The 24,740-nt window shown below is 40.4% G+C and overlaps 1 protein-coding gene across 2 annotated transcripts; it reads left to right on the top strand.

The window, feature by feature from the left end:
- Positions 1-332: 332 nt before the first annotated feature.
- On the top strand, positions 333-23,404 carry rem2 (RAS (RAD and GEM)-like GTP binding 2). Of its 2 annotated transcripts, none has more exons than XM_086044000.1 (5): positions 333-763; positions 2,429-2,760; positions 4,141-4,214; positions 14,653-14,830; positions 21,553-23,404. In XM_086044000.1, exons 2-5 carry the CDS (start codon positions 2,430-2,432, stop codon positions 21,873-21,875), a joined length of 906 nt encoding a protein of 301 aa, XP_085900126.1. In that variant the 5' UTR covers positions 333-763; position 2,429; the 3' UTR covers positions 21,876-23,404. The 2 variants fall into 2 exon arrangements, with proteins under 2 accessions (XP_085900126.1, XP_085900125.1); XM_086043999.1 differs by having other exon boundaries at positions 2,424-2,760.
- Positions 23,405-24,740: the final 1,336 nt, after the last annotated feature.

Raw genomic sequence — 24,740 nt, 5'->3', positions numbered from 1 at the left:
TTCTACCACCCGAAAGTGACCTTGCACCTGTTGTCTACAAACCATATGAAAAAAGTCTATAAAGTAACAGTACTTCCCCCTCATTTCGAGGTACAGAGACCTCAAAATTAATTCCTTTGCAACACGCGTTTCAACCTGCTCTGATGGCGCGTCACTTTGGCTCCCTCTGTCGATTTTACTAAGGAGCAGGAGGGAGAGGGAGAGCGAGAGAGAGAGAGAGCGAGAGAGAGAGAGAGAGAGAGAGAGAGAGAGAGAGAGAGAGAGAGAGAGAGAGAGAGAGAGAGACAGACCGGTGGGAGGGAGGGTTAGTAGGGCGGGAGGTAGAGGGATAGAGGGAGACAGGTAGAGTATTAGCAGGGGTGGGGAGGGAAGCGTGGTCGCTGTTGCTGGTTGGGACACAACAAAAGGTCAACTAGAAGATGTGATGGATTGCTGATGGCTTTCTCTCACCTCAATCATCCGATTCCACACGGAGAAGCAGGTGGTGTCTTGTCGGTCCTCCAGCCTACTACAGCCTTTCTTACTTACGTCTCCATCCACGCGCCGCGCCTTTCCTTCCGCCAGGGGATTTTACGCGCCGTAGTAGGAAGAAAGACACATCATGATAAATGAGACGTGGAGCGTCTTTTTATTGCACTGCGCGATGATGCCGATGTGTTTGTGTTACCGGGACTGCATTTAAGCACAGATGACTTGAACCGGGCACTGCAACTACAGCACTTGTTCCCTCCAAAGATCATTCTTGCAAACCATGGCTGACCAGGTAAGACGACACCTATTATTTCCACCCTACAGCCTACCTTAGATTCACTCACTCACACATACGATAAATAACCGTCTTTCCCGTGCTTTTTTTTCTTTCATTCTTTCTTTTTGCACTCCTGCCATTGTGCCTGTCTTTGTGTGGTAATTAAACTACAATTTACTGTGTGCATCTTAAGATACACTGACCTCACTAAGGTTTGTATATATTAACAAAAGTATGCTACTTCATGTATTTCTACTATATAGAATAGAATAATTGTTATCAAGTATTTCCTGGTATCCCTTGCCTGTAAGAAATTGCACAGCTGCCTTTCACAGAGATGCAGCCGGCTGTGTAACAGCAGAAGCACAAAAACATTGGCTGGAGAATTAAATTTGCATCGTGCACTGTTGTTTGGCCTACTTTTGCTCCAGCCTGCAGAGAGAAGCAGATTAACCCCTGACAACTGGCTCAGCCTGTGGTCAGGGTTACCTCAGCCTGCACGTATGGCTCCCCAGAGCCTGCTGACAATGAAGGCCATGCGTAATTGATAAGCCCTTTCAATTAACCTAATTGAGCTAGCTGAGTAACCTTCTGCATGTGTAAAAAAATTCTAGTACTGTGCGAATACATTATATATGGTTAATACATAGTACTTTACTGCACAATATTGTAATTTACTATGTACTATGTTTGCTTTTACTATTTTGCACTGTACTGCACAGCATAATTCACATTAACTACACATCACATGCTATACCATGTGCTATTATTTTATACACATTTTTGTATTGCTATGCTATATTGCATTAGCCTTTTCTATTATTTTCATTGGACATTAATGCTATGCACCCCTTTACTAATGATATACCTATTATCAAACTTTATAGAGCAATGCACATTAGGCACAGTGTCAATGTGGTTACCAATGTTTTAAGATGCAGTAGAATGCCAAACAAAACTTATGCAGTTCATAAAGACAGTTGATACTTAATGTTTTTTCACACTTCGTAAAGCGGGTGTTGATTCATTAAGTGGCGGGAATCAATTACATTATGTCACGTTCCCTCTAATTAAGTGTCACTACAGCGCTTAGCTTCGCCCTTTAGGCAAATGTGTGGGGTTCTGCAAGACAAAGAGAAAGATTGATTTTTGTGTGTTGATATTGATGAGCATCTCTTTTGACTGACCTGCTGCAGCTACAACAAATGTTTGTATATTAGCATGTTCTCAGTTACGGTACAGTAGCTTTTTTCTTATTCTTTTTTAATAACCCATGCTTGGAATTAGGACATGATGTTATATATTTGTGAATTCATTTTGTACAATAGTCAAGTATAACCTATCATGACACACTTGCAACCGTCCTTATTTTTCTTTACCACTTTTGTGGGGTTTTTCCTCCGAACGTCCATCAGCACTTGTGTCTTGTCTTGATCTCTCCTTGCCTTACTAACCTGATGTTGTTTAACATTGTCACCTTCAGACATTCTTTCAGCAGGTGCAAATGATGCACAGTGTCCAACACTGCTTTGGGTTTTCACACACACAAATACATATTTCGGTGCCTTTCCTTCCCCCACTCAAAAGATAGCATTTCAGTGTCTCACGTAGATCCACAATGTAAAGTGAGTAATGCATCTTAAATCCTTCTTTTTTTTTTTTTTTACCTGTCTAGTACAGTATGTTTCTCACCACTGCGCCACCCCTCCGACGAGGAAGCACACCCCTTCCTGTCAAGCACCAGCTGCGGAGAGAAGAGGCTGTGTCTGAGGACTGCGATTGGATCCCAGGATTGGAGGAACCTGCCACATTGCCTATCAGTGGCACAACATTGCCTCGTGATGAATCGTTCAGTCAAACGTCAGCATCCCAGTCAGCCTACCACAGTCATGGAGGGGCACTGAAGTTTGTGCTACTGGGACAGAATGGCGTGGGCAAGTCATCACTGGCCTTGTCACTGGCTGGCCAGTCAGACAGATCCCTCTCTGTAGACTCTGAGACACAAGCATGTGGTAATGGCTCATACATGTGTTGTTGAGTATGTGTATACATTACCTGTCAGACGAGTTGTCCCATCAGTCACTGTGTGAATCATGTTTTGAAAGCAATTGCTTACAAGTATTTTTTTAAAAATCCAATCCCGAAGTATATTAAATCATTCGCCCGTTTTGTACTAGAAACTGACAATGAATATGCGAGACACATTTTTGTACATATATTGTATACAACATGTAGGTAGAGACATCACTAGCTAAATTATTTAGTGTTCAGTTTCCATTCTGTTGCACATGTTAAACCGCCCCCTCCTGCTTCTCATGTGACCCCTGTTAGTCAATAGAACTGTCTGTCTAAATGTTAATAATCAGTCCTCAGTTACGCATTCATTGAATCCCTCCATCACTGTCGCTGAGGGGCATCTACCCTTTTGTACAGTGCTCAGAACACTCACAGCATTAAGCATTTCTCACTGTTCACCGCTTGATCATTTTAAGCTTGATAAGTGGACAGATGTCAGCACCATCTATGAGTTCTGTTTATTGATTTGGCTTCCCTTCTGCAAATGTATGTTGGACTGCTTAGCTCTACTCCGAACATCCAACATGATGAAGAAGAAGCAACTTGTAATGTACTTGATTGGCACTTTGATTGGTGTACTGAGAGATCAGTTTCATGAGTGAATTGATAATTTATGGCAATTAAAACATGGCCTGACAAAGTAATTGCCAGTATACGACAGCTCTGGATAACACCGGCAGTTTGAACCTAAAATAGATGTCAGTCATCTGTGGGTTTTGCTGTCTTTTCAATGGCTTCACAATTACCATGATATTTTTAAACTGATGATAATTTATATAAGATATACGTTTAGTACAGTACAGTCTTTATAGCTCTTTCTTTCAATGATTTAACATCCATCCATCCATTATCTATACCGCTTATCCTCACAAGAGTCGCGGGAGTGCTGAGGCATAAAATGAAAACAAATTTCACAATGAACAGTCAGTCCTCAAATTGGGGAAAAAAGGTGAATGTCGGTTAAGATTTTCTCTCACATACTTAGTTTTTTTTTTTTGGGTTCTGTTTTTAAATTTGGCCATTGTGTCAAACTTTCTTGATAGCACACATTTTTCAAATGCATTCACACCATCACCACATACGCTCACCGCCAAATGTAGAGAATTTGGATTTGGACGCCACAGTCAAAGACATATCCTACAATTTAATTGTTAATGCAGTTAAAATTATTTTTTTTTTATAGCGGATGAGACAGTTGACATTTCATTCAGGTTCAGATGGATTTGTCGTCCTTTTTGTATTGCTGCATCTTGTTTTCCATACTGACATATCATGCAGCAAACATTTAATGTCCTTGTTTGAATACTTGCTTGCAGGTGAGGGGTACGAGTGCACAGTCACAGTTGACGACGAGGACAGCAAAATCATCATTTTTGACAATTGGAAACAGGTGAGTCTTACGTTTACCTGTCAGTCATCATACCTGAGACACCTCAGATGTGTCCGCCAACCTCTCCACAATATCGTAATAATTATCAATATGATAACAAAATAGTAAAGGAGCTGGATGGATTGATGGATGTGGCATACAGGTTTGATCAATATTTTATTTGTATGTGGACAGTCTGCTTGAATTAATAAAACCACATTGCTTTGGAGTGAAGCTATGATTCAAAAAATACAAAACGTTTTGAACAATTTGTAGAAAAGATGTTTGTGATAAAAATGAAATTATGAAAAAATAAAAAAGCATGAGGTCATCACTGCCAATTAATAATCTAATTAGCTTGTGGTAAGGATATGTAGCCTAGTCCAGATGCCCACCCTGATCTTCAGGGCTCCCCCTTGAGTTGAAATTATTCACGCTCAGCTTTGTGAACTCCACTGAAAGCACGCTTGCTTCGCCTTAGAGCGTTGCCTCCTTCTCTCTCTTCACTCTTAATTATTTTGACGTTCCTTTTTGTTGTTGCTATCCTATCTGAATTAACTGATCCACTCGTGAGGCTTTGCAGCTCCGTCCTGCTGGCCTTTTTCTGCTAACTCTCAATGAGTGTTGATTACATCGGTCATTCTGTGCGTGTTGATACAAGGCAAGGGTATTAAGGCCGAAGCAACAGACGCGGGCTAGCAGGACGCACGGACAAACTCCAGAGCCGTCATCAGATGGGGAGGGTGGTGAGGACCGGATAGTGTCCTAAATAATCCACCGAAGCATGCTCATATTTCATCCTCTTTTTTTTTTTTCTTTTTTTTTGTTTTGATGAACAGCATGCACATGTATAATCCCAAATCACAAACAGAGGTGTGTGTGCAGGCAGATACTGCACAGCTGCATGACAAATGGCGCAGCCTCAACCCCCAGGCCTCCAAGTCCCAAGTGGCAGCATTTGTGGATTTGTATTGAACTCCATGTGTGCTCCGGCGGAGACCCTAACCTACACTGAAGTCACTATAACAACATGCAGCCACACACATGCACATTTGCCCATGTTTACACAAACACATACAGTACGGAACAAGCTCAATCATGCATAAGATCATGCTCATCATCCAACTCTTGACTGTACGGCGGCATTTTCTCTCAGCCCAGTGTGAGCAGCACCTTTTCTTGCCATGCAAACTGCGAACAGAGATGGAAAGCTGTTAGATTCTCCCTCCGTGATTGTTCCTTCAAGTGCTCTCTTGGATTGTACTGATTGACGCATGAAAGGCAGCACTGAAGCCATCAATATAACTAAACACTTATCGGCATTGTGTCAACGGTAGAGATGTCACAATATCTGCAATATTGTGATGTTGCGATATTAAAATTGCCATGATATATCTTCGTTGTCATGTCACGACATTAATAGAGGCAAATCTGCTTAAAAGCCCAAGTTGTTTTCCATTTGTGCAGTTCCAGCACCCTTTGGTGGTTAGCTTATTAGTGCAGTTAAATTTCATGCATGGCTGGCCAAGCCTATATCTTTGTCAATGCTGTTATTATGTACAAAAACAGAAAATTGTGATGTTTTTTTTTAACAAGGTCTTTTTTTTTTTTTTACAATATTGTCAGTATTTATCCAGTATCGTGAGCTTGTTTATATATCGGCAACCTCTCCACAATATCGTGATAATTATTGTATCGTGAGGTTCATATTGTGATATCGTATCATGACATTTGGATATTGTGACATTGCTAGTCGACAGACGTGTGCATATGAGTGACATTGGCATGTGTAAAAGACGCCAGCGTACACATAAATGGGGGTCAGGCAGACGGTGGCATGTTTTGAGTGCTGTTGACGTCACAAGGCGGGAACGGTTCAAATCATCCATGATTCCAAAATAGAAACACTGTGGCCTGGCCTTGACCCAGCCAGCCAAAAATGTCTTCTGCATTCAGATGAACTTTACTCACGTGATGTAGTTCTTTAAACGAGAACATTTGCAGTCAGTTATGTAAAGGACCATGAGCGAAATTGAGGTCACTGAAGACCAGAAGGGTCCTTGCCTGTGTTTATCGTACATTTGTCTCTCATTTCCATTTAACATCGTATTTATAGACCTTTTGCATTTGCTTCAGTATGGATGTATCAGATGTGTCCGTTATTATTTGATGCATGCAATATTTATTCATGCCAACCAAAAGGTACAGCCTGATAAATGTAGGACAGTGATGTTGATTTGCAGCAAAGAGTGGGAAACACATTTTTTTCTATCCTTAAGGACCAGAATCTTCATGATGTTGAAGACAATCACAGGAGATTAAAAAAAGTCTGAATTTGGAGGGAGTTAATTGCCGCTTGGGTACATTTCTGTCCTTTGGGGGGGAAAAAAATAAACTATGTTCTACCACTCACGGCATGGATGAATTGTGCATTTTAAATGTCGAGGGAGCGCAGTCTTTGGGCATGATGTTCTTCTTCCTGTTTTGTATCTTCCAGCCTTGGCTGACTTGTTCTGGACTATTTACAGTTCCCAATTTCTCGCCCTAATCCACAGAAACTATTACACTTCATCACTTTGTTTTAGTCTCAAGTGAGAGGTCGGATCTTGCCACTTGTGTGTTCTGTCTAAGCCCAGAGCATCAAAATATCGAAGTCTTAGGTGGAATCTCAGCTCTCAAATGAAATGCATTCCTGTTCAATTCATTTCAGATGAAATTCACCTTGTTGCGGTATTTTGTTTTCAGAAAAAACAATCACTTTGTTTAAATGAGTATGTTAGAGTTTGTCAAGTGTTTTTCTGAACTTCAAACCAACACGTCTGTGTTGTTGTTTTTTGCATCACAAAAGACTTTCATCCTAGAGATGAGATTGGCTAAAGAGTCGATAGTATTTGTTTGGAGATTTATTAAAGTCATGCCGTGCGCTTATTTTTTTTTTCCCCTCGCAAATCTTAATACCTAAAAATGAAAATCTAAGTGCATACTGTAGCATCTGCCTGCCCTCCCCGTGCTTTGATGTTTTTCTCTCCGGGGCTGGGTACTCTGAGTTTGGTCGACATTCAGAAGCATGTCTGATAGGTTAACTGAAGACCTTAACTTGTCCAATGGTGTGAATGTGAATATGAATGGTTGTTTGTCTATATATGCCCTGCAAATGGCTGGCAACCAGTCCAGAATGAACTCTGCCCTTCGCCCCTTTAATGTGTTGGGATAGGCTCCGAGCTCACCCGTAAATAAATAGATGGAATTGATATCCACTTTAACCTCCTTCCACAATGAAGCTGAAGGTCAATCACCATTTTTGATAGTGGTAGGGATTTAATACTGCTGGCAGATGGAGGGGGGGCAGGTGATGAGTCAGTGCAGGCCAGATGGCCTCTAGTATTATACTCCCTAAGGGGGGTGTTTTCTCTGCAGCAGTAACACAAGGCAGAGAAAAAGAACAAGATATTAACGCAGCATTGCCATCAACTCAAAGCGTTGTCATCCTATTATGAGATCTTAGCTGTGTGAAGAGAGCAAGAGCCTCATCTGTGTTTCCTCACAGTTGGGCTTCTTCTCACTCCTTTTGCTGCTTCCCCCGCTGTAAACTCACCTCATTCATCATCCTCACGACTTTTTTGAATGACCTGCATACTTTTTATTTTGACACCACCATGACAGATAGATAACAAGGAGGCCATGTATTTAATGTTGTTGTCTGATGAAGTGAAATGGCTTCCAAAGCCACATCATCAGTGCCACACTCTGCGTGTTCGGTTATACAGGTGGAGATGCATTTGACCTTATGTCTGTATGTAAAAACGGTGAAGACGAATTACTTGTTGTGTTTCCTATATTACTTAGTCAGTCAGTAGGTGGCATCAGTTTCAGTTTTGTGTTTGAGAGATGGAGAATATTACTATGTGCTGCAACCCTGTCAAACTACACACTCTAAAAATAGCTGAATAATAGTCAGCCTAGAGGAGGAGTTACGTGTAATGCAAAAGATGTCTGATAATTGATTCATTGTCCTCAATTCAAGTTTGTGTGTCATTGTGTTGGATGGTGGGTGGTTGAGACTTGAGTACGGATCGGTTTATTGTTTCCTAGAGAAAGAGGAAAGCCTGTATTTATTCCGGATTGGAAACTATTCTCACACATTTGACAGTCCTTTTTGAAGGCAGGAGCCACTGCAGTGCAGCAGTCACAAGAGCTTCTTCCTTCAAGCTTATAATAAAAAAAAAAAAAACATTCGCGTAACCTCGAGTTTAAAGAGGCTGCCTTTTTTTCCACAGCGACATATTTGATCCTACCACTAGCCTTAGCATCTGTCTGAATATCAAGGACAGAAGAGTATGAATATTTTTTTAAGATAGCCAGATTATATATAATAGAATATAAATAGAATTTAAATAAATCCTTCTTAATGTTTTCTTATCTATGTCTGTAGCAGAAAGAGACCCATTCACTGAACCATTTACTAGTGATAGAACAGATTGGCCTGTCTGACTCCACTGTGAGCCTTTCATTACAAGAGCATTTATCTTCGCATTGGAAGGCCAGAACAATTTCTCCACAATACAAACAACACAAATGAAAAAAGAAAAATATATTTTTTTCGATTGTCCCTAATATGAACATCATCAGTCTGTCTAGCTTCAAAGATTATATTCACATTTATTTCAACGAAACAACTGAAGAGTACGTATTGGACACTGCTGATAACTGATGCATTAATTTTAACGATATGATCTGAAGTTGCAATGAGACATTTATTCAAAGAAGTACGATAGTTTAGTGTAGCCGCTGTAAACGTAGGTTTGCATGCAAATCGGGTATTGCTACTTTGACTGCTATTGTTAGCAGTCCGCTGATAGTGTAGTGGTACACACGCCTGAGTTGTGTGCGGGCAGCGTGGGATCGATTCCCGCTCAGTGACAGTGTCTATGTGTGCCCTGCGACTGGCTGGCGACCAGTTCGGGGTGTAATCTGCCTTCGCCCATTGACGGCTGGGATAGGCTCCAGCAACTCCCCGCGACCCTATATAGGATAAGCGGTTTAGAAGATGACATGACATGACGTGACTGCTATTGTTACTTTGAATGTAAACCTTTACTTCAAAATGTACTGGGAATGTGTAAAAATTATGATTCAATTTGAAACAGAAGTAAAGATGAAAGTAAATTCAATAAAACAATAAGAAACATCAGTGTATCTCAATATAACTCTTTCTCAAATTGAACAATCGTTATTTGGATTAGCACCAGATCATACGCCTTGCAAAATTGAGTAATGTTATTTTTCTGTTTTGCACTCGGGTCACGCACTCGGGGTGAGTTAAATACATAAAACAAAGCTTCTATGCGGTTGCTGGCTTCACCCAAATTATCAGAGCATTCTATTTATTTGTCACCTCCGTAATATGTTTCTTTGCATATTCCACAAACAAAGTGCTTGTTAAAATAGCACTGGTGTGCTTTTTTCCTGTCTGTGAGCTGGTTCTGCATGGGGGAGTAGTCAATGACAGATGGTCTGCTCTTGGTGAACAGAGAGAAGCTGCTTTATTAAGAGAGAAGAAATGCCAAGGGTTGGCACTGTCCTGAGTTACTCTGCCTATGATTACATTTACTTGGTTTCCTATGGAGCACTACATCAGACTCCCTCTTTGTGTTTGCACACTTTTGCCCGGGAAAAAAAATTGCAGTGCTTCATCTCTGTGTGGTTGCCTTTGCTGAGCTTGTTTTCATTCTTCTTGCTCCCTCATTGAGATTGTGACAGGTGGCTGGTGGCTCCCTCCTTCCCGTTTGCTTCTCTTGTCCTTTCTTGTGCTCCATTAAACATATTGCCAAGACACTTCCCACAAATATCCTGCTCTGGGGTCTGATCTGATACTACTCGGCCATTTGGGAGAGGGTGAATTTTTCAGGCAGCAGGAGCTCTCCTGAGGGCAATAATTTTCCTCCGGGACTGGATGTAGGGCAAGGGCTGTTATACACTTGCAAACATACAGTATACAGTCAAGATGCAGTCCAAAGCTAACAGGGAGATGCCATTTTCTCAGCTAAGGATGATAGATTTATATTGTCATTTGTTTTGATTTGTTAACAGGATTAAAAAAAAACAAAAAAACGCATTTGGACATAAATGTGTTTGCTAGTTAGACATGAAACAAAGAACCTATTTAATGTTGGTTTCATTGTTTTAAGATTTTAGATTATTTAAAATGTGTATTCCTCTTTTTCTTTTCCTTGCTTTCTGAAATCCAATACACAAATCTTGGCAAAATTCTGGCATTTTCACATGTGGTAGATATTTATGAATGGCAGCACGGTAGCGGAGTGGTTAGTTTGTCTGCCTCACAAGGTGGGTTTCTATCCACTTGTTTTTAGTTGTAAACCTGAATGGAAATGCTATAAATTTGAAAAAATGCCGAAAAAAGGTTTTACACCTGGAGGTGGATTTTTCAGCATATCGATAAAAGGAAAATGCTAATTTTGGCTATGGAAATAGTTTTTGAGATTAAATGAAGACAGGACCGGATACCACGCTGTACATTAATAATAAAAGTAATTGTAGTCACAAAAAATGGCAGCGGATGATAAAATATGGTATGTTTGTGGGAGACGAAAAGAAGAGAAAGAAGCAAACATTGCGGGAACACGCCTGCGTTCCCATCCAACAGCATTCTGAACCAAAACAATCTTCTTTGCCATCTCCTTTTCATGACGGCTCAAATTCTGACACAATTGTGACCAGAGTTGTTCCAAACCACAAGAGCTCGATCAGCAATCTGTCCATGATCACTTTTGTTGACAGTCAGCCATGTGTTCTCATATGACGTCATCTTATAGTCTCCTCTTCTCTCAATATTTGCCAAATAATTTAATAATAATACAGGCATTAGTTGCATGTTCGTTTTGCACATTTTCATTAAATTCGCTTCAAATTTTTTAAACATTTGGATGGAAACCCCATTATAGTCAAGTGGTGCTGGGTTTGAAACTCAGCTCAAGCCCTCTTCTCTGAAATACACTTATCTCCAATTTTGGAACATTTTTAAATTTTCACTTGAATGCGATGTCTGTAACGCGGAAACATGATTCATGTAAAAAAAATTTAAAAATGTAAAAATGGAGATGAGTGTTTTTCACATGACAGCGACGATATTCTCCTCATGCCTGTGTGGGTTTTCCTTTCTAAATGTGACACAACATGACACAAAGGCGTGGAAGGACCCAAATGTGTGAGGGCGAGGCAGGAGGACAATTTTAGAGATTTTAATGAATTGGCAAGCGGTGCAGGGAAATACAATGGACAGAGTGACAAGCTTGGCTTGGAGACAAGGCTTGGCTTGGAGACAAGGCTTGGCTCGGCGTGGTGACGAAGCTTGGCTTGACTCTGCGTGACTTTGCCTTGCTGGAGTTGGTTTGGTTTGACTTGGTAGAGAGAGTTGACTTGGTGTGGTGTGGCATGGCCGAGAGAGAGGACTTGGCATGGCAAAGAGAGTTGACTGGACGAAACGAAACTCGGTGACACAAACAGACCTTGATGCCACTTGATGCCACTAGGCACCACTAGGCACCACAAGACAACACATCGACAACAAACAGCAACGACAACCAAGACAACAACGATAATGACCCGACAAGGACTGAACAAAAATTAGCAACTTAAATACAAGCACACTTACGAGACACTAGGGAGTGGAAGGCACACAGGTGGGTACAATAATCATGACGAGACAGCCAGAACAGTGAGCAAAACATGAAACTGAAAAAAAAAAACAAAGCCAAAACAGACCAAACATGATATCTGTATGTGTGGGCCTGCATGGTCTACATCAGGGGTGTCCAAGTCTGGTCCTCGAGAGCCCCTATCCGGCCTGTTTTAGGTGTATTCCTATTCCAACACACCTTACTCAAATGATCGGCTCATCAGTAAGGTTTACAAAAGCCCGATAACGATCCTGATTATTTGAAACAGGTGTGTTGGAATAGGGATACACCTAAAACAGACTGGATAGGGACTCTTGAGGACCAGACTTGGCCACTCCTGGTCTATATGAACACAGTGGTCGTCTGGAGACCAGTCCCGAGTACCTCGTGTCAACCCCCAAGCCAGCTGTGACACGCTCCAGCTCACCCGTGACCCTAATGAGGACAAGTATGGAAAACAGATGGCTAAATGGGTCTGGAAGTGTCTACGATATGGTGCTGACCCAAATAACGATTGTTCAGCCTTGGCCTATGTCTGCAATTCCATTTATGAATGTGTCTTTCTGTGTGAGTCTGCTCTATTTGTACATTCAAGATATGGAAGTGTTTATGACAGAATATAATTTTAAACGTGATTGTTTTTGTGCCCGGCATTACCTATCTCAGTCTGCTCTCAGATTTCTGTCAATGGGAGGAAATGTGTTTGCATCGACCTTTAGATTCAGCCAGTTGCATTGTGGATAAGCGCTTCTGGTGGAGATGCTTTGAGAAACATTTAAAGTTAGAGAGTAATTTTTCCTTCCAAGAACACGAAATAGAGGTTCTTGCTAAATCCTCCATGTATTCCCTAGCGTGTTCTCCTATTCTCTGCTGGCAGAGAAGGTGAGAATGAGTCATGTAATGCCTGCTATTCATGGAATGAGAAATAGTGTATGGCACCATCACGTAAAGTAACCTTCACATGATCACTAATTTTATATGCAAGTAAATTTAATGTGCGGTGGTACCTCTACTTATGAAATTAATTGGTTCTGGAAGAAATTTCTTAGCTATAAAGTTTTGTAAGTAGAGTCGTGTTTTCCATGTAAATGCCATAATTCGTTCCAAGCCCCTCCAAATTCAGACATGTTTTATAAAGCATAAAAATGTATAAAAACATGTTACAAATACATGTTACAACTAGATTATTGCACATTAAATGAGAGTTGTGCATAATGTAAAAAACAAAGAATAGAGTAAAGAATAAAAATGATGGTCATTGACCTTTTTAATTGCTGTCCTCATCGCTTTTTGCCCTTTTTGGTTCATGTTCTCTCTCTCAGAAGTGTTTTTTGCCTGGCGTTTTGTAAAGAACTACTTTACTAACTGTTGATACATTACGGTCATATTCCTCGAGATCAACCAAACGCATCCCTTTTTCATACTTTTCTATTATCTCTTGCTTTGTTTGTATGGGCAAAAAAACCGATTTTCTTCTTTTTTTCTTTTCCTTGTTTTTAATTCACGTAAAACTCGTAAAAATCGGAACACCTCATGGCCCGAGGGGCGAATGACGAGGACGCTGCATAGACATACCTATCACATATCTACCTGTCTATCTACACACAGACACATACGGTAGAGGTCCCTCTTAGCCAATGGGATGCCAGGAAGATGCTAGGTAATAGTCAATGGCAGAGCAGCTTTGAGTATGTTGCGTTCAGGAAACTCTCGAGCTGCGAGTAGGTGCCCATATTGTATTTTTACCTTTCGTATCCTGAAATTTCTTTCGTAACAAGAGGCAACATTTTCCTGTTGAGGCATTTCGTAACTTGAACATTTTGTATGAAGATACGTTCGTAAGTAGAGGTACCATTGTACTGTAGATGTACCTTTTAGTTGGGGGTATGTTAGGCATCATGAGAAAAGCTGTATGATTTTTGGCTCAATACTGAACATATAAACATAATTTTGAATGGGACTGCATTTGCTGTGTTGTGAACGTTTGATTCAACCCTGTAACGTTATGTGATCAAAACCGAAAATCACGATACTGTAAGACAGTGGTCCCCTACAACCAGTCGCGCCCAAGCCATTTGGTGCCGGGGCGCACAGACAAACAGACGAAAAAGCGGAACATATACATCTAATTTTTTCCTTGCCACACGTTTGGACTCTCACATTTTACAAATCTGTTATGATGTATTCGATGTTATGATAATAACTGGTACATGTGTACCTCACATGCACTGACCCTCTGAGGCCCCCTGGTGCTGCTGCTCCAAGACATGAAAGATAACATGAGCCATTTTACAAACGAATTAATATATATTCCTACATTCAGTAGCTGATCGATTCCGGGCGAAAGCAAGAAAAATGGCCCTGGGTGAGTCCAATTTGCTGTTTCTGCTCAAACCACTCTAGGTAATTGAACCTCTGTGACAGGGAAACCCATCGGGATGTTAGCGTTCACTGCTAAAAGGGTCAGGAGATTCATAATGAAGCGTGAGCTTCCTCTGCCTCTTGTCGTAGGACAGCAATACAAATTTCAGCACCGCCCACCTACAACCTTTCTTTGGCCAAGTTCTAATGGAGTAAGGCGACTTAGTTAAGGACAAATTTCCAATTACATTGACTGCTTTCACGAGATCTTGTACTGTGCGTCCGAGCCAAGTGATATTGGGTCCATATCCATCTGCCACTGGATATCAGCTTCATGCCCTTAATAGTATGTCATGCTAATCTTTCCTGTTGTTTTATTAACGCCGGGTGCATATTCACAGGACCTGTCCACTCTACAGTGTGATGTGTGCATCCTGGTCTTCTCCGTGACTGACAGGCGAAGTTTCCATCGCACCGCACAGCTCCGCCTTCTCCTCAGGGAGTCCCAGCCTCACACGCCAATCATCCTAGTGGGCAACAAGAGCGACCTTGTTCGCTCTCGTGAAATCAGCACTGAAGGTAGGTACAGCAGATGGAATCTCTTGCGTCCACCTACACACAAACACACAAACCCACCCCTCCCACTAAAAGCCATTATCCAACCATGGTTTAGTGTGGTATCTCACCTCATCCAGGCATCTCATGCTTTGTTTTTCTCCACATGAAGCAACAGTGCACATGTTTTTTTTATTACAGCAGATACTGGTATTATAGGAAGCTAGAACATGGATTAGGTGTTCTAAAATCAACAACATACTGTATGCACAAAACTGCTGCAAACAGAGTGATATACAGTGTGTTTGTGTGTGTGTGTGTGTGTGTGTATATATATATATATATATATGTATATATATATATATATGTATATATATATATATATATATATATATATATATATATATATATATATATATATATATATATATATATATATATATATATATATATATATATATATAAACTCACTAAACACATTTTCAAAGAGATTGCCTTTTTTTCTCTCCCTGAAAAAAAACCTTTGCGCCTCTTTCTCTGCCACAGTTACTGCCAAATACACAAGTACCAATACTCTGTCCTATCTGTCATTGTCCCTCCTGTATCAGTATAACACAATTACCTCCTACCCTTTGTCAAAATTAATTGATGCTATCAAGTGTGCATCTGAGATGTCCTTAATGGAGCTCTCATTTTAAAGTGAGACAATAAAGAAGTCAGTTGGTTACTCATGAAATCTACCAGTAACTTTTATTTCATCTCTGTCTTTAACACTTAGAGTCAGCAGACAGAGCATAATGCAATTGTATTCCTCTTGTGGAAACCAAGTACCTATTTAATATCTGCCCTCTGTCTAACTATGTCTTACTATGCAGTATGCAATAGGCATAACATGGCTGGGGGAAAATTTCTAATTTTCCAGTTTGATGATTATAAAGGAAATGAGCTAATAATAAAAATGATTTTGAAACCACACATAATTCATGACCTTTATTACAAGATATTTAAAAAAGAATTGATCTACAGTATATTTCAGTTCACATAATAAATCCATGATAACATTCGTCTTGTTTGAAAATATGTAACGGCTGTATGATGTAACGGCTGTATGATGGACAAACACAGTGGCTGTTTGTATTACACAAGTATTAATTACTATTATGACAGTAACGACAAAGTGCAGTGTCATAGCGTTTGCTATGCATCCATCCATTTTCGGAACCACTTTTCCTCAAGTTGTTGCATGAGGAATCTGGGCGTGTAGCCCGGTTGATTAACAAACGCAAAAGTTCTGAACTTAGCAATTTCCCGCTAGTTGTTTCTCAGATCATCTGTTCTGTGGTACTCGTAAGAGAGAACACATAACTCCTACTCTGGTGTTCGTACACTTTAGTGTATTTAAGAGTTCTTTTTTTTTTTCAAATATTTGAATGGCTTACCCATCTTACCTCTCTGAGCTCCTCCACCCCTACACACCTGCCCTGTGCCTCAGGTCTGTGGACCAGACGCTACTCGAGGTACAGAGGACTAAGTCGCCGGTGCTTCTCTTTGGAATGACCCCTTGATAAATGTTAGGCAAGCCCCCTCGCTTCCCATCTTTAAAACTCGTCTTAAAACTAATTTATTTTTTGCCTTTTGACTCAGCATGAGACTTGGTTTTGGTTTTACTCTTTTGGTGCTATTTACTCTTCATTATTCATTTATTTGTTGTTGTATGACTTACTTTTGCTTCATGTACAGCACTTTGTATACAGCGGTGGTTGTCATAAAATGCTTTATAAATACAGTTGAGTTGCGCTGAGTTGAGAAAATCTACTATAGAGTGAATCCACAATAACCGAACTGTCAAGTAGCGTGGGGACACTGCACTTCTATTTAAATACACCAAGACCATTGAGGCAATTTGGATGCAGTGTTTTCTTCTTATTATTGTCGAATATCAGCAGATATTCAAAATCAACAGACTCAGACTCAAACGGGGGTGCAAAAATATGTGACCGGCACAGACTAGTGGTGACGATTCCCATGTGTACCCAGCCTCCTGCAGCTGGAGCAGGCTCTAGTTGATCCTTAACCCTGAATGGGATAAACAGGAGAGAAAATGGATTGATGGATGTAAACATTGAGAATGCTTGCTCTTAAATTAGTACAAGTTTGGAAATTATGGATAGCAATAACAGATGTAACACAGAACATAGATAGATTGAAACACTTCACACATCAATGGTCTCTTGATTGGGGGCAGTGGGGTGATGCATTGCTGTACTGCAGTCAGCCTGGCTTCGCCCGATAGTTGAGTGCCAGAAAATCATAAATATCCCTCCAAGCCAACATTAGGGAGACTCCTCTGGGATTCATCATCAATCAGACGAATCAATTTATTACTGTTTACAAGACAAATCCCAGTTGTTTAACTCATGGCAACACAATTGGATTAGCTGTTGCACTGGACATGCACTTGATCTGTAAAAATGATTCCGCTCATCTCTGAATATTCATCTATTTGGCAAATTAGATACACAGTTAGACGTTGACATTGTCATTTGGATGTACTAAAATAGTTTTCTTTTGTATCTTGATACTGAATACCGTATTTTACGGAATATAAGTCACTCCAGAGTATAAGTCACACCAGTCAAAATGTAAAATGAAGAAGAAAAAAAACATGCAGAAGTAGCGCCAGAGTATTCTTTCACAAAAATTGGGACCAAGAACAGTGGATCTCAGACTCGCACAAGGGTCCCCATTCCTTAGTCGAGGGTGCGTTCGGAAATATGTGTGCACTGCTTCACTCTGACCGTTTGGAAATGTAGAGCGGTGTTTGGTTATTCTGAGTGCCCCCAAAAAGGAGTGCCAGAGGAGGATGCATCAGGCAATATAGTTGGAAATAGTTCTAGCATGAACTGCTGAGTGGTTTAGTATATAGGCTGCATTCAGAAATTAACACATTTGATGCCTATATCTTTTTATGTTGTAGCTCTGAACCAGGGGTGCCCATTACATCGATCGCGATCGACCGGTTGATCGCAAAGGCATTGTGGGTAGACCGCCAGCCTATCATCCGTCCTCACTACTGCATTGCTACGTTCATGCTACGTTCACACCAACTGCGTTGGGAGCATTTCTGGCGGCGCGTTTAAATGGAGTCAATTTAGTACGCGCGGGCGGGCGCCATAGCGTGCGGTGCGGCGCAAATGATGCGTTTGGAGCGGTGGGACGCGGAGCGAAGCACCAAAAATCCGCCCATTCGCTCCATTCGGCGCGTATAAAACAAGTCAACTTTTTTGCCATTCCCCCTCACGGCAGCCAGTCAGCATCAGGCATTCTACGTTACACACAGCCACACAGCGTCCTGTTCATTCGGCGGCTTTTTATTTTTTATTTTTACAGTTCTTGAACTTTACCAAGACCGCAACATTGTTAGCATTAGCATAGTGTGCAAAAAAGTTGAGTTTTATACGCGCCGAATGGAGCGAATGAGCGGATTGTTGTTGCTGCATATCTGCTTGAGGCTGGCTATCAGCAGCTACTGTCCGGACTATGCGTCCCTGGCTGATTCCATTCAGTGCAAGTCATCAGAGTAAGGTAATTACATAACATTTTTTCGTTGTATTGTGCTATATAAGTTGATGCAGTCATGCAAGGTATGCCAGCATATACGGTATATAAAATAAAAATAATTCTCAATATATTTATAAATAATGTGTTTTGCATTTTTAGTAGGCGGTAGATCATTTTGACTCGGTCATGTCATAAGTAGCTCTCAGGCTGAAAAAGTGTGAGCACCCCTGAACAGGCTACTTTGAAAGAGCATGTGCTTTTGCATTCACTTTTCAATAAATCTAATAAAAGCAGTTTAATCAGAATACCGCGCTCATAACAGAATACTTAATTAAGAGATGATGTAAATTGAGACTTCAAAAGGTTGCCAAGCAACACAATGCACATGAGGCATATCAAATTCTGGTGTTTCACGATTACATATAATCCAGAGAATGGATAGGTTGATGATATGATAGGTTAGCAATTAGCATGACTTTTCCATGTTCTGTTAATTACTCGATCATCGTCATCCCTTTGTAAGAATGATACTTGTCAGAAGTGTAGGTTATTCGCTGCCATGAAGGCAGTGATTACTGACTGAGAGGCGACTCTGCAACGTGTTCTGCTGCACTATAATAGCCAGCAGAAGCTCATTGCTAGCTAGCTGGTGTGGCCTTTAACTAGTAAGCTACCGAGGTTACTCCTATTTACCACGCATAGGTGATTTAAGTGCATTGCGCTGTTAACGCACATGCATCTAAGCCCAGCAAGTTTGGAAAAAACTTTAAAATCTGTCATTCTCAGTTTCCTATTCAATGTGACTTAATGAGGCGCAAAATGAGAATTTTGACTCGCAAACTGTGATGCGAAATCGTTTTATTTTGAGCCTTGCCATTGACCACTGCACTGTATGTACACCCTGGCAGTTCTTTCAATTGACTCAACTGTCAAAAGAAGGTACAACTTGGTGCTATAGTGGTTGACTTTTCAGATTGTACTAAAGTTGAGTCGACATTCGACTAGTCTCTTGTTCGGTGTGCCTGCCACTGTGACAGCCAAGTAACGTTTGCACAATTTGGCCAAACGGGGAAACCTTTCTGGGTTCTACATGGTGTAACATTGCTGTGTTTGCAATTAAGACCTCTGTGTGTGTGGTGGAATATTTCCCCGCTCTCCTTCTACTTTGCATGGCCTGAAAAATTGTGCAAAATCTTGCTCAAGCCTGGATTTTTCCCCCCGCCAAAGATACGCTTTCAGAAATAGGAGACATTTTAAATCACTTAATATGACTTTATCTGTCTCCTCTTCGTCCTTCGTTTTGCGCCTTTATTCAGTTGTTTTGGTCCTTCTGTTTCATCTCCCTTTCACCTTCTCCTTCCTCCTTTTGATTCTTTGCATTTTCACTTCTTCATCCCCCCCTGCTATCCTATTCAACTCATCAAAGTTTAGCTACCTCTTTCCCTCTATTCACTTTACTCTCCAACAGTAGTTCCCAAACGTTGATATAAACTATTATAAGACTCAATTCAATCATCTGTCCTTGGTACTAAACCCTGCCGATGTGGTTTGGGATTTTCCTTCCCCATATTAAGTGATGCTGCTGAGGTCTGACAGCTGCTGTAATGCTGTGTTGTTAAACCCAGATTAATCCTTTGTTCTTTATTTGTAATGCCTGTGTAGAGGGTTTGTATTGGAATTTAGCAAACAAGAAAAAAACGTAACAAAAATAAATTCATTAACTGTCTATAACATTAATCAAATGTCATTACAGGACTAAAAGGACTTAATATTACAATAGTGAAATATTGCGGTACAATACAAAACATATTTTCACATTATATTGCCAAATATTCAATAGATATAACATTGAAATACATTGGAATTGGTTATTTTCATAAACTGTCATCTTGGAAGATATAAAAGATTCACATTCATTCACAGTCTTCAGTTAAACCAAGATGCATGTTTTGGGAATGTGGGAGGGAGCCAGAGTGACCAGAGAAAACCAACATTCTACCCAGAACCTCTCGTCCGTGGGGCAGAAATGCTTAACACCAAGACACTTATGCTATCCATGTGTTATGTTTTTATAATGTAGTTATACAGATTTTTTCCTTCATAAATTAGGTTAATAAATCCAATATTTAGTTGACCCGATTTGAATTACTGTATTTACGTTATTTACATGATATTTATGATACTTTGACTTTGTGAAAATCTTATCTTCCGCCAACCATTTTGTTGGTGCTGAAAAATATTTGAATTCGTCCCTCAAGATTATTTCAGAGGATTAAGGAGAGAAAAGTCAACATTACGCACACAAAATGTGACCTTTTTCCTGCCAATACATTTCAGTAATTGGAAGCGATTGGCTGAGACCTGCAATTTTATGTATTTCTTTTTTTAATTTTTTTTTTTAATAAAAAATAATCAGCCTTGAAAGCTTTTTCTTGTGCACTAATGGCGCACTTGCACAGATTGAAAGTGCTATCAGAGATGAGCTAGAGCCACAACTGGATCAAAAGGCGGGGAGGGGATAAAAGGCTTCTTGGCCTGGTAAAGATGACATTTTATTGCTGAAAGATAACTATATAATATCTATGCTCTTCATACCATCCATTATTAATTGGACTGAAATACTGACGTATTCATCCATGTCTTAATATGAAGTCATCTCCTTTGCGAATCTTTTTAAAAATGTGTGAAAATACAAAAAGAAGCAAAAAAGACTTCCTGTACAACTTGTAAATCAACATAGACATGCTCAAAGTTTGCAGTGACCTTGACCTCCACTTGTGCAATTATTTGGCCAAAATGTAATTTACATGCAGAGCTACACCACTGCAAACTATCTATAATAAGAAATATGTGGTGGAACATTTTAGTAGTTTCATTTGGTGTTCAACTAAAACGTTTTTGGCAATTACAAAAGCATTGTACTTCATGTCATACATATTGCTTAACTTCATATTTCATGACAGGTTTGTCTTTTCATGTCTGTGTTCTAATTGAACTGTTCCATTTGTGGCTGGTTATGATTCTGCACTGAATTGCACTTCATACCACACGCACACGTTTTTATTTACTCATTTAATAAATTTCTGGATTGTTTTTTCTTTTTTTAAAATGATTAGCTCACTACTTTCTCTAGTAATTATTAGCCAACATAATTGAAAGGTCACTTTCACCTCTTTTTGCATCAGAGGCCCAGTCCAGCGCCATGATGTTCGACTGTCACTACCTGGAGCTGTCAGCCTCCCTGGAACACGGCACCAATGAGCTGCTCGAAGCGGCCGTTCGGGCTGCAAGGGGCGACTGTGTAGGACCCAACTGGGCAGACGGCGACCCCGGTTCAGGCCGCAGGGAAAGCTTGACCAGCCGGGCCAAGCGCTTTCTGGCAGGGCTAGTGCCACGCTCCTACGGACGAGAGCGTGACAGGGGACGCTACCGAGAGATGAGCCGCCACCGGGGCAGCAAGATCCTTCGCCAGAAGTCTCGCTCCTGCCACGACCTCAGCGCACTGTGACGTACATACATGCATACAAGACACACCTCAACACATGTACACACACCAGTCATGCCGGAGGGGTAGGTGTGAAATGTCAAAAAGGGGATAAATAGGAGCACGAATGACAGGGAGACAGAGAAGGCACAAATAGATGCGCATGCTCTCTCTGGATGAAGCTTTGGGGCCCCACATGCTGCAGGTCCTTCAACTCGCCATTTGGAGATAAAGCATTTGATTCAAAGGGTTGGTGAGGAAAAAAATCCTCAAAACAGTATAGAGCTGGCTGGATAGATTCTATGGAAGAACGTAACCTTGAACCCCCATATACGAGACCCAAATCGGAAACGGTTACAAGAGTATGCTGTAATTAGTTAAGATCCAAATAATAATACATTAGGTTTTCACTTTGACTTATATTACACAGGAGACAATAAAATAGCACATTTCATGTTTCACCTCAGGAGTTTTAGTTTTTAACCTGACATGTTCTCTTTTATTCAGATTACTACAGTAGCCTATATTTTACAAAGCATGAGCATGTATTACTTTGCAAATAATCAGGGACTGAAGACAAATGGTGAAGTATTTCGAGTGTGATTACTTTTTGTTGTTTTCTTCAGGAGTGCAGCCATACAGGTTATTTACAGTACTTATTCTTTCAAATAGATAGCACTTACTCCGTCCCGACTTTTTCTGATTTGATAAACGATAAAGGATAGAATTACAACACACCCACCTATATACCACATGCCCTTTAACCTGATCGGTGATGCAGATGGAAGGACACAAAAAGGACAAAGATGTATGGATGGAAGGGGTGAATGTCACAAATAGACACACACTCAAGTAGCACGCACTGATTACGTAGATTGATAGCAACCTAATGTAAACATTTTGTGGATCCTGTTTTATAGCATGCTCAGTAGATGGCTGGCCCTGTAGGTTTATGGATTTACTGTACCTCACTGGCCAATAGGTAACGCACAATCTAGCTAGCAAAACCATCGCAAAAGCAAAACCCTTTATTTCACATAATTACCCGTTGATGCATTTGTATCCCTCTCTACATCCTCTGTTTCTGTTCCTAACTGAGTGTTTATCACCGTTCACACAGTACGTACATTTGTCATTGTTGCCCAAGCCATATGATTGCTGATTGCACCCTAAGCAATCAGCACAGAGAACCCTTTACTGCAGGGAGTGGAGTCAATAAGGGTTTAGGAAATAAATAATAATGACGTTTGGGTCAAAGGTGAGTCAGAACACTTAGCCTGATCACAGATATTGAGAAAAAAGAACAAATCCAAACGACTCGTAGATGTATGATATTTTTTCATGTTTCTCTTTCCATCCACTGGCATAATAATAATTATTATGATGTATGTTCAGACTGAATACTGTGGGGGCAGCGACGCAGGTGACCAGATGAGGACGTTCTGGAAACGATATCTCGAGAAGTTCCGTCACTGACACAGGCCCATTTGTTTGTCACAGTCTGCTCAGCACTCACGTCTTTCCACTGAATAAACCTTTGTTTGACATCCGAATGTTGGTATTTTTTTTCTTTTGAAATCATTCTCCTTAATGACACTCTCGGGTTTGGATGACATATGACAGATTATTAAATTTGCAATTTAGCCTCAAAGCTAAGAAAACTCCAGTGGTGTGTGTGGCTGTGTGATGATCCACGTCATAAAAAATGTCAATTTCATCCATTGACAACTGTGAAATGCAATACCCTGGTATTTGTAAATAGTATGTGCGTAGGGCAGAGAATCATAGAACTACTCACAATATGCATCACAATATTTTGCCATGGATACAAATAATATTACATTACTGACTGGAAGAAAACCATCATGATACATCATGATGTCCATGCAATTGACGGAACCATTCTATGCAATTGGTCACTTCACGCATATACGCATACAATATGTTACGGAATTTGATTAAACATTTAGCTCTGAAGTAAAGCTGATGGAAGCAATTGAAAAAAGAGCGTAAGATACGTTTCATTAAAAACAAACAAACAGTTCACATTTAGTATCAGAAATGTAGATCCTGTTTTGTTTCATGATTTAATGTTTGCATTGTATTTGCCAGAGCTGGGCATTTTACAAAAATTTCCTGGTTCGTTTAACGCCTGCAGCCGGGGTACCCTTCCACCGTTTGTCTATCCGCCTTTTTGTCCAGTCAGAAGAAGTAATCGCCTATGTCATCATTCTATCACATCTATCATTTTAAACGGGCTTCTGTTTGCGTTTCCATCTACAAACTTTGTCCAACTTCCAATGCCCCCCGGCACTCTGATCGATATTTGAAAAAAAAGACTCACTGTGGCATGGAAGCCTCACCGCGGCTGGACTCAATTGTCTCCTTTTAGGACTCAGAAGCTTGCAAAAAGCCTTGGCCGTGGCCAACGGAAACAGTCATTGAAGCCTCACTGCGAAAATAGACGATGACATAGACGGAAAAAAATGGGCTTCCGGCTATATTTAATCGGTTTATTCTATCGTTTATCACCTACAAAATGGGCATCCATCATAGGCGGATAGATAGACCGGTCCGTCGGATAGGTGGAATGCCCAGCTCTGGTATTTGCGCTGCATTATGTGTTTTATATTTCAGACTTACTGTATGCACAACTAGGCAAATGGAAATTGTTTTAATTTGTCATCTAACAAGATATAATAGAAATGCAGCAGCCAGCCATTAAGTCTAATTCACAGTGAGTTTTGCACAGTGCAAACAAAGTGTAATGTAAAGTGTGATGCCACAAAAAATTGTTACAAAACAAACAAATAATAAATAAAAATAATTTTTTTTAAATTAAATGGTGAGGTCAGACATAATTCCACATAAAACTCCATTTGTACACAA

Source organism: Filicampus tigris, chromosome 10, assembly GCF_054856515.1.
Source record: "Filicampus tigris isolate MCC_2025a chromosome 10, RoL_Ftig_1.0, whole genome shotgun sequence".
Taxonomy (NCBI): domain Eukaryota; kingdom Metazoa; phylum Chordata; class Actinopteri; order Syngnathiformes; family Syngnathidae; genus Filicampus; species Filicampus tigris.
The sequence above is the reverse complement of the archived record's forward strand: the minus strand, read 5'-3'. Positions and strand labels throughout refer to the sequence as shown.